This window comes from Furipterus horrens, unplaced genomic scaffold (genome assembly GCF_987537825.1).
Source record: "Furipterus horrens unplaced genomic scaffold, mFurHor1.1.pri manual_scaffold_13, whole genome shotgun sequence".
Taxonomy (NCBI): Eukaryota; Metazoa; Chordata; class Mammalia; order Chiroptera; family Furipteridae; genus Furipterus; species Furipterus horrens.
In genome coordinates, this window is record NW_028327183.1 from 52,033,506 (window position 1) to 52,044,899 (window position 11,394).

General features: G+C 38.2%; 1 protein-coding gene across 1 annotated transcript; it reads right to left on the reverse strand.

Annotated features, from left to right (window-relative positions):
- Nucleotides 1-6,243: 6,243 nt before the first annotated feature.
- LOC149995269 (uncharacterized) lies at nucleotides 6,244-7,190 on the reverse strand. The gene has a single exon (XM_090260308.1). It carries the CDS (start codon nucleotides 7,162-7,164, stop codon nucleotides 6,256-6,258), a length of 909 nt encoding a protein of 302 aa, XP_090116434.1. The 5' UTR covers nucleotides 7,165-7,190; the 3' UTR covers nucleotides 6,244-6,255.
- Between the last annotated feature and the right edge of the window lie 4,204 nt (nucleotides 7,191-11,394).

An 11,394-nucleotide genomic window follows, 5' to 3' on the forward strand; every position in this document is an offset into this window, starting at 1 on the left:
CGGGCCATTCTGTGGATATAATAGACAAGTTTACCCCCAGTGTTGTCCAGGATGTGTGTCACCCCCCCCCCCCACATAAACATCATGTGGGGGGTCCCCTTGAAGGTTGGCCACAGCCATGTTGGTGAAAATCAAGTGTATGGGCCTCAGTGCACGGCCAATGCAGAATGTGGAAGCATGGTTAAGAGAAGAAATGTATTCCCCAGGACCCCAATCCCAGTCTGGACCAGGAAAAGTAGCCTGAGGACCAAGTCACCAAAAGTCATTCTTAGAGGATTACAGAAAAAAGAACTTTAAAAAAGACCCTGAAGGTATTGAGTTACAACTCAGTGTGACAGGACTAGTCACGGATTTGCTCCAATGTTCCCAATTTTGACAGGGACTCTTGGGCCCTCAGAACTGCCCTTTGTGAGTAAAAACTACTTTTCTGAGGCAGGGACTCTACACCAGTGAGCTTAAAATTGCTACTCAGAGTAGTCATCAAGTCATATTTCCGTTTATGCTCATACAGCCATGGAAAATGGTTCATTAGTCAGTCTATTTCCCAAATCCTTTGGTATACACTTTCAGGACATGGCCTCCAAGATGCAGCCTTATCTTTCACTTCAAAAGGTGTTCTAACATCTGCTATATGCCAGAACGGGTTGTCATTCCTCAGATATACAAAGATTAATTGACCTGGATCCCTGTTCCTAAGGGCACAGAACCTAGTGTGGAAGATACATATGTAAAATCTAACATGAATAAAATATAAGTCATGCCATGAATGAAGGATATAAATGGTATTGTGGAAACATGCATTTGGGATTCCAGCACTTAGTGATTCAGTGGTGATATACAGAAATTTTTATTATAAGTTACTAAATTGTTCTAAGTTATAGGATTAATATGTATACCACAAGAAATAAAATAACACAACAATCTATAGAAAAACAAGTTCATCTGTATCCCCTGCCTCTCATTTCTAGTCAGTCTAGTCCTCTCTTCCCTAAGGTAACCATGCATATCAGGCGTGCTGTCATCCATGATACTCTCCTGCCCTTATAAAATGTGCGCATGTCAGTAATCAGTAATAAATATAGGATTGCTTTAGCAATGAGCAATAAATACAGGATTAAGCGTGCTGCTTATGTATAGAAATTTAGAGCATTATTCCTCATAAAATATGAGCCAAGGATAAAATCATACTAGAAACATGGCATTAGGAAACTAATACACATGGCCAGCCATGTGAGACACATACCAGGGATGCAAGGACAGCAATTTTATTAAGAGCATTCACCACACCTTGATCATGTAAACCTGACATGATACATCTAAGAAGAAAAGCCTTTAAGAAAAATTAACTATTGATTTTTAAAAAGGAAATAGGAATTTATGGATACTTCCTCAGTATGATTTTGTATTTATATACTAGCACTTTGCTTAAGGGGAAATACTGCAGGAACAAAGCAAGGAGGTCCATTATTTCAACTAATAATTAATATTGTACTGTGAGTATGAGTCAGTGTAATTATACAAGAGAAAACACAGCACAGAAATGTAAAAAGTAAAAATATATTTGCAGATGAAATAATATAGCAAGAAATCCTAGAGAAACAATGTTAAAACTAAGTTAATGAAATAATGCAGGAAGGTAGCAAGCTATAAAATTAATATACAGAACATATATGCACAAATAATAATGTTATAATATATAATCAGGAAAACAGGAAAAGAAAATCCTACTTACAAAACCAACCAAAAGTTAAACATCTTAGGAACAAACTTAGGAGAAACAGAAAAGATTTCAAATGGTTTCCTAGAGTATTTAGGAAAAAAGACAAAGTCCCAATTTCATCACCCACTTCTCGTCCAGTACACTCCAGTTACAGTGTTTCTTTTGATAACTGGAGTTTTCAAGCTTGTTCCTACTTTAAGAGCATCTAACATCCTCTTCTTTTTGCTGCAACATTTTCCACAGTGTGTGGACCAGATCACTCTTAGTCATTCTGGTCTGAGTTAATGCCTCTATCTGAGAGGCCATCACTAATGCTTCATCCTGTTAGGTACTACCAGTTATTTTCTCTCAGGAGCTGGGGGGGTGGGGGGGGGGGAGATTCTTTAGTTTTCCTCCAGGTCTTTTTCTGCTATTTACATAAGATTTTGTAGTTAATTCTTATTTCACTCCTTGAGCTCAAATTCAGTATTAGCAGGAGGCATTTTTGTTCTGTTGCCTCTGCTGACCCAGCACTCAGCAGAGTAGTTGGCCCACAGAACAGGGTCAGCAAATATATTTGAAACAATGGTAACTGAATTTCATCTGTACCTTTTTCAGCCGTCCTCCCATGTGGCTGTCAACCACATATCTGGAGGCACCATAGTTATGACTGAATTTTTTACATTGAGTCTTTTTCTAGGCAATATGCCCACACATAAACACACATAAGGCTTAAAATACCCCTGGAGGTGGATTTAATACCATCTTCACCGACAAGGATGTTTGTATGTCGGTGAGTAGCAAGTACCTTAAAGATTCTGCTTTTTTCCATTTTAATGTGAGTATAGTATACCAGGGAACAAAGAAAGTCATATATAATAAGATCTTGCATCAATATATAATGCAGTATTGTTGGGATATCATGAGAGACACACATACTTAATGGAAATTGTGCCCCCAAAGGTAAAGAAAGCAGCTGAGCCTGAAGAATAATAGTCAAAGTTCTGGTTAGAGTCTGGGACTAATTAGATCCACCTGCAAATCAGTTTTATTACCTCCAGTATCTCTGCATTTTGTGATCTATTTATGTCTTCCTTCTCACGTTTCCCCCTCAGCATGAATTGTAACAAGACCCATCAGGCTCTGTAACTAAAATTCTCATGCAGAAGTTATAATAAATCTACCGAAGGATTTTTACCTGTGGTTAAATGGATTCAGTGTTTCCGCTCATTTCTTTTGCCATTATTTATCTGTTCGTATCTTATGGTAAAATTCATCTTCCAGTAATTTTGTTAGCAAGTTCTTAGGAATTTTACTAAGTTCTTGCATGTTCAACAGTGTCTGCATCTTGGTACTTAACAGACAATTATTGGAAATGAAAGTTATCTTTGTGATACTGAGCCTTTACGTTTAATAACCAGTCCATGTCTTCCTTTATTTTGTCATCCTAAAGATCTTCCAGTAAAGTAGTAGAAATTTTTCAAATTCTTTTGTAATTTTTATTGTAAACAAAGTACTTTTCCAAAATGTTCTGTTGCTTGTACCTAGCACTCAACTGAAGTTGCAGATTGACCAAGTACCCACCAATCCTACTGGGCTCTCTCATTCTACGTGGTTGTCTGTGCACTCTTCTGTCTTCCCACATAGGCAATTACATCATCTGCAAATACTGACAACTGTGTTTCTTCATTTCCAGCTTTAAGTCCTTTAGTTTTTATTATTGTCTAGCTGTGCTGCTTAAGACCCCCGAACAGAGGACTTAGCAGAAATAGTGGCAGCAGGTGTGTGTGTCCCATTGCCAGACGTCTTTAAAATTTCATCATTAAATATGTCAGCTGTTAACATTTTGGTAGCTAATATCTGTTAAGTCAAAGAAGATATATTTACACCTGTTTTGCCAAGCAGTTTTTTCCCCCCTCATAAACAGATGTTGATGATTAATGCATTTTGAGGGCCAGGGTTCTTGAAATGTTAATTCTTTTAAAAAATTTTTTTATTGATGTACAAATTCACATAATATAAAATTAACCATTTCACATACACAGTTCAGTGATATTTACATTCACAGTGTTATGCAAACACCACCTCTATCTAGATCCCAAACATTTTCATCATTCTAAAAGAAAACCATGTACCCAAGAATCTATCAGTCTCCATGCTTCCTTCCCTCTGGGCCCTGGTCACCACCAACTTGCGTTATGTCTCTATAAATTTACCTGTTCTACATTATTTCCTGTAAGTAGAAATACAATATGTGGTCTTTTATGCCTGGCTTTTTCCACTCAGCATACTGTTTGAGGCTTATTCATGTTATAATATGCATTAATACTTGTATAGTTTAGTATTTTGTGTGTGTATGTACATGTATGTATGTATGTACACACATTTTTATTCTCTCTCCATCAATGGCAATTTAGGTTGTTTCCACATTTTGGCTACTGGGAACAGTGGCATCAACGTTCATGTACAAGTATTTAAGTGCCTGTTTGCAGTTGTGTTGGGTATATACCTGGAAGTGGAAACCCTGGGTCACACAGTAGTTCTCAGTTTAACTTTTTGGAAGAGCTGCCGAGTTGTTTTCCACAGCAACTGAGCCATTTTACATTCCAGCAATGCTCAAGAGTTCCAATTTCTGCAATGTTATTCCTAACACCAGGCATTTAAGGAAATGCTAAGAGAGGAAGTGTTTGTACCACCCATGGACACATCATCATAATAAATATAAAGTTCCTGGCTGACACAGCACTTGAAATATACACATGAACTCTGCACATGTAACTCCAAGTCTTCCCCCCCCCCTTCAATTGCTTGTTTTTAGCATTTCATGTAAGTCTTTATTACCTTTGGATATTTAAGAACTAAGGCTCTAGAAAAATACAGGCTTCAAGTCAGGATGGAGCATCACAATTGGCAGAATGATAGTAAAAGCAAAGAGCAAACTTTGTGGTAAAAATTTCTTAGACTTCTTGTTAATTACTCAACTTATTACAAGATATTTTGATTTATAAGAAAGAACACTGCTATTTATACTAGAATATATTACTCAGTATTCTAGAATAAGTAAACCTTGAACATTATGTTCCTTCATGTAATTCCCAAAATAAAAGTTAAATACATAAAAGCCTATGTCAGATAGTAGAGACCATAACATAACCCCTATAAACCTTTGTCACTATTCAAATGATCCTCATTATGTTCTATTTTTTTTTCATATAATCAAATGGCATTGTATTTGCACAGTGATAATGTTTAGTATTTGTGGTAGAATATTCTGGAATCCTTCCTACAACAATTATGTTGAACCCTTCTGAAATTACTTCATTCTGTGTATAGTTTCCAAGTTTACTTAATCACTCAAATCTAAAACTCCATCAAACACAGAAAAGCCCCGATAATGACATTCCATCAACTGTAACATGCATCACAATTTAGAATATAGCTAGATGTGCAGAAATAAATCCTCAACATACAAAAATAAAAAGTGACATTACTAATGCTTTTGCCACATTCATTGCATTCTTAAAATCTCTGTGTAGACCAAGTTCTATTTTTAAGAGCTTATGATACTTAATGGTAGCCAGTCCTCCACAGAAAGCATTTTCAGTGACTATAATCACAGTATTTCTGTAATATACGTGATGGAGTACAATTGAAATAGGATTGATTAAGGATTTAATACCTTCATGGAATCTAGAAATTACTTTCTTATCTGGAAACAGGGTTTCTCTGCTATGTGAGCTAATGGGTAACTAAAGAACTCTGATGTGTAAATAAAGAATTTTAGACCCCACTGCAATTCATGCTATTTCATTTTTGCTGTGCGGTGTGATTTGTGGTCAAAGGCAGACTTAAACAATATCCATTGGATTCTCTCCTGAATTAAGTATCTGGGGTATAAAATCCCCCTTTCAAAAGCCTTCCACATCCCCTGTTTCAATAGGATTGATGTATTATATGAGTTTGCTGATGATTAGTGAGCTTTGACATCTAGATATTTTTATATAAGGAAGATATGCATTAACTGGGAAGACTTTACCACATTCACCACATCTATAGGGTCTCTCTCCTGTATAAAATGTTTGAGTTTTGACTTTCTGGGGAATGCTCTCATTATCACAACATTCCTGATATTTTTTCTTTTATGTACAACTTAATGTGATTTTTCTTAGATTTCCTGCATTTGCCACAACTGTAGAGTCCCTGTCCTGAATGAATATCCTAATGTATAACAAATACGATTTGAAAAAAAATTCCTCTACTTTTGACTGCATCCGTAGGTGTTGGCTTCTAAATGCATAGCCCCTGACTTTCAAGTGAAACCTTTTGATAAATCACTGCATTTAGGATATTTCTCTAGGGGTGAGTTCCCTAGGGTAAAATGAGGGGATGTCTTCAAATGGAAGACTTGCCACTTTCATTTCATCTATAAGGTGTCTTTCCTTCAGAAGTATCAGCAGGGTCTATTATAAACACAGCAATTAGGGCATTTCTATTCTCCATGAGTCTCTTGAGCAGATAAGACTCATCGAAAAAACTTGCTCACATTTCCACAGTCATCACATAGAGGATTTTTCTCTGTGCTGAGTTTGCTGATGATTAGTAAGAGCTGACTTCCGAAAGAAAGCTTTTTGACATTCACTGCATCCATAGGGCCTCTCTCCTGTGTGAGTCCTCCGGTGACCAATGAGAGTTGACAAAGTAGCAAATGCTCTCTTACAATCACAGCATGCATATGGTTTTTCTCCTGTATGAATCCTCTGGTGCACAGTAAGATAGGATTTAGCCGTGAAGGCTTTATCACACACAGTGCATTTGAAGGGTTTCTCGCCTGTATGGGTTCTCTGATGTATAATGAGGGTTGACTTACAGGACAAAACCTTCCCACATTCACTGCATCTGTAAGATTTCACTTTTGCGTGACAATTTTGCAGATGGTTAGTGAGACCCGACTTCTGGATGAAAGCTTGTTGACACTGATTGCATCCATAAGGTCTCTCTCCTGTATGAACTCGCTGATGAAGCATGAGATGTGCCTTCGTAGAGAAGGCTTTCTCACAATCCAGGCATTCGTATGGTTTCTCTCCTGTATGAGTTCTCTGGTGTACAATAAGATGTGCCTTTGATGTGAAGGCTTTATCACACACACTGCATTTGAAGGGTTTCTCCCCTGTATGGGTTCTGTGATGTACAATGAGCGTTGACTTAGAAGACAAAACCTTCCCACATTCACTGCATTCACGGGCTTTCCCTAGTCCACGGTGAGTCTTCTTATGATTAGTGAGGTCTGACTTCTGGATGAAAGCTTGTTGGCATTCACTGCATCCATACGGTCTCTCTCCTGTGTGAACTCGCAGGTGGACCATGAGCTGAGCCTTTTTTGAGAAGGCCTTCTCACAGTCTGAGCACTCATAAGGCTTCTCTCCTGTATGAGTTCTCTGATGCACAGTGAGATGTGTCTGAGCCATGAAGGCTTTATCACATACTCTGCACCTGAAAGGTCTCTCTCCTGAATGAGTTCTCTGATGTAAAGCGAGTTTTGACTTCCAAGGAAAAGCTTTCCCACATTTACTGCATGCATAGGATTTCCCTTCTCTGTGATGAGTTTTCTGATGATAGGTGAGCGCTGACTTTGTGATGCAGGCTTTTTGACATTGATTGCATGCATATGGTCTCTCCGTTATGTGAGTTTGCTGATGACTCATTAGCTTCAACTTGCTGGGAAAGGTTTTCCTACAATCGCAGCATTTGTGGGATTTCATTCCTGAGAGAGTTCTCTGAGGCATGGTCATAAGTGGCTCACAGGCATTCATCACATATTCCTGGTATGCATATAGTTTCTTCCTTAGTGCAGCTGAGTCATAATCAGTGAGCTCTGACTTCTGGATGGAAGGCAGTATACCCACAACAGAGTGATCTAGATAACAAGAAGAGGTGCAGAAAAAAACTTTGTTCAATATAGAAAACATCAGTGAGACAATCAGGAATATTTGAGTAAGCTCAGGAGATGGGGTAGTAGCTCTGTATCAGTGTGTATATCCTGATTTTGAGAACTGTATTTTGGTCATGTAAAAAAATTACTTTGTTTTTAGGAAATACACATTTATTTAAAGGTAAAGAGTTCCAAAAAACAATACATATGTACATGTGTGTATGAGATGATAGATAGAATGTGATAAATGATATGTGGTAAAAAATTTCCACTCAGAAAAATCAGCAAAAAGAATGTGTAAGAAGTTTGTGTGTAATTTTGAGAATTCGGACTATTGATTTAAAAATAAATATTTTCAAAGGAGAAAAATTAAAAACAAAGGAAGAGAATTACATTATTTTTAATGGCCTAAACACAGAATGGATAAATCATTTTTTAATCACACAGTGGCACTGAGCACAGTACTCTGGGATTCCTGATCTAGGTGTTGATTACACAGTGTGCTGATTAGAAAAATTGAGCTGTGCCCTTATATTAGTATACTTTTCTGAGAGTATGGTATACCTCAAAATCTTTTTACATAAAGAAGTAAACAAAAATTTAGGCAGAAGTGCGAAAATGCTCACACATGATGAGGATCCTGGAAGGAATTTGTATAGTATGTTAAGAGTAAAGGGATGCCATTCAAGGTACTGGTGGGGGAGAATGACACCAACCTAACTCTCATTTTTAAAATGTCATCCTGTGTGTATCTGCATCAGTTATCACATTGGCAGGGTCTTAAATATTGTGACATAAATACTATTTGTAGGTTTGTGGACTTTGGTTGTGAAAATTGGTAAAAATTTGCCATGTCATATAGAGTTTTTCTTAGATTATACTTTAGGTCTTTCCCTCCATCCTCCAACTCAAATTATTGTTCTTTCTGTATGGTGGTTTAATTATCTTATATATGCCTTTTTTCTACCCAGGTAACTGTCTTTAAAAATCCAGATATTTCTGGTTTACTTTTATGTTCATAAATTTTCAGAGTGAAGGGAAATAGAAACACTGACTTCCATTACTTCCTTTTTATAGATAAATAAAAATAGTAAAATAAAACAAAACTATGGGTATTATATAGAGAATAGAGAATCCAGAGTAAATATTGGCAAGAGATAATGTACACTGAGGGTTGAGTGAAAACAACAGTTACAGAAAGACATGGAGACCCTCAGGATATAAGAAAGAGAAAGTAAATACTAGACTTGCTATAAATTAATTTGTGATGTAAAAGGAACCAAGAGTGATGTGAAGTTTGAGGTAGCATTTATAACTCATGTGCAGAAATGAAATAGCCAGGTAAACATGTGGGGATAAGGGAAGGTCTGGCCTGTGGACAGGAACTTGGGAATCATCACCATATAATCAGTATTGCTAAGGCCATGAAATTGAATGATATCACAGTGGGAACAAATGATAGAAATAGGGAAGGACGAAGCTTCATGCTCTCCGACTCTGAAACTTTAGAAGACGCCCAGAGAATGGAGAAAATCTATCCATTAAGCACAATGGCTACCAAGGAAAGACACTGAAGTCTTGAACCAAATATCTGGGGAAGCTGATTAGACTGAAGGATCCTCTCTTACTGATTTTCTTCTCTATTTCTGCATGCCACAGACACTTAACCTTCTCAAGGCTTGGATATCATATTTAGAGAACACCACTGTGGCCAACCCCACCTTCTAACTTGCTTTGATACAACCTCACATGACCCACAGAAGACCGCATGGACAGTGGGCCAAATATCCCAGGATTAATTGTCAGAAAGAATTGTTTATGATCAGGTGAAAGGGGTGAAAACAAGAGATGCAGAGAAAACAGGAAGTAACGTTTTGATAAAGTCGAAGAGGAGGAAAGAAGTCTGGATGCTGCAAAGACAATATTCTACGGAACACTGGAGCAATCCAAAGGGGAGAGAAAGAGGCTCATCTTCCTTGAAATAGAGCCTCATCAATGCTTTAGGTATTTGTAATGACCTTCAAAGTTGTTAAACACATTTGGAAGGGGTCAGTCCTCCGTGGCCACTTGACAGACTTGAAAGGGTCCCTCGTCTTGCTTGTTCTCAGTTGCTCACTCACTGCGAAGCAATGACATTGCATTTCATCTTCTCTTTGCAGCTCTTCTCCGTTCTCAAAATTAAGGATCCTGTCTGGTTTGGTAGCTTGATAGCCTGTTCATGGTAAATGACAAAGACTTGGACACTTATCACTGGACTTGGTAGGGGGTGTCCAGGAAGAGCATAACATGTTTCAGAAACTTGACACAATTTACCTTGGCAGATTAAAGACCTATCCAAGGTGAGAGGCCATCAAGTTCTATAGGGGAACAGAAGAGGGACTAAGAATCTGTTGCCCAGAAACGCAAGTCCAGTACCTGGCAGCTCTTTGGAAGCCAAGGCAGCTGGAGAAGGAAAGGCTACTGGCTGTGCACACTCTGAACGACACAGGGCAGTCATCTATAATCAGGGTCACAGGTTGCCATAATTCTCCAACATCACGTCCTGATACAGGTTCTTGTAGCCACCAGCTTTCCCAGCTAAAGGCCACAAACAAATCCTCAAATGACGTTAATCCCTGTAGTAGCACATGCAGTTTGTGGTGGTCATTACTGATATGCAAAGACCTGTAGGTACAATATATGTCTGTTTTACCATAAGTCTCTGTGTAAGTTTCCATTATTATGGGAAGAAATAAAATGTCATTAAAACTATCTTGCCATACTATGAAATACAATCTGTCAAATCAGCGTGTTGTACACTTTAAATTTACACAATGGATTCTTTCTAGTCATTTAAATACTATTGGCTTTGTTCATGGAAGCAGTTAAATTATTTGGATACCAGTCCTTTAGTGGTTTGCATTTATGCTTTGCTAAGAGGGTTTATGGGCAGCCTTTAGTATAGATGTGACTTGAACCACTGAGGCAATTCTCTTCCGACGTTCCACCAGGACTCTCCAAATGTTAGAGGTGTTTCCATTCTATTGGTGGGAACACAAATTATTCTCAACCTTGGGCTAGCTAGCTCCAAGGATGGTTCTGCCTGTTCATTTTAGCAGTTCTTTCTCCAGCCTAGGGAGTTTCCTCACATATGTGTGCTGACTGCAACTTAAAAACTTGGGGAGCTCTAGAGAACACTGGGGCACTCACACACTGGGTGCAGGTCGCTCCTCTGCTGTAATGAGCCCCGTGAATTTGAGCCACCTTGCATTCTCTGTACCTTAAACTCGCATCTCAGTTCTGGGCGAATGCTGGGATCTGTTTGGGTTTCTCCTCCCTACACTGCAGAATGAAATCTCTTTCCAGGCAGTAAGCTGGGACAATGATAAGGATCACTGCATTTGTTCCCTTTCTCTCTGTGACAGCTGTCCTGGGCTCCCTATTACCTAATGTATGAAAATATTATTTTTTTTTAGTTATCTAAGGTGAAGGGTATATACCTTAACACATTTGTTGTTAAAGTTGTTGGACTTGGCTGGCCCGTCTGTAGGTTCATTATGGTATATGCATCCCATGTTCAGAATAGAATAATTTATGGAGTTTCAGAGTAGAAGCAAACATGAGTGGAGACCCAAAGTAAAAACTGGAATTATCTTCTAGAGGACTGGCCCCTTGTAGTAGACTTCCCCCGACTAGGTGAGTGTTCTAGGAACCCATCTGTATCAGTGCACCAGCTGGTGTTGTGACGCTGCACTCAGCTTCAGTGAATTTTTTTTTTTTTTGAAGA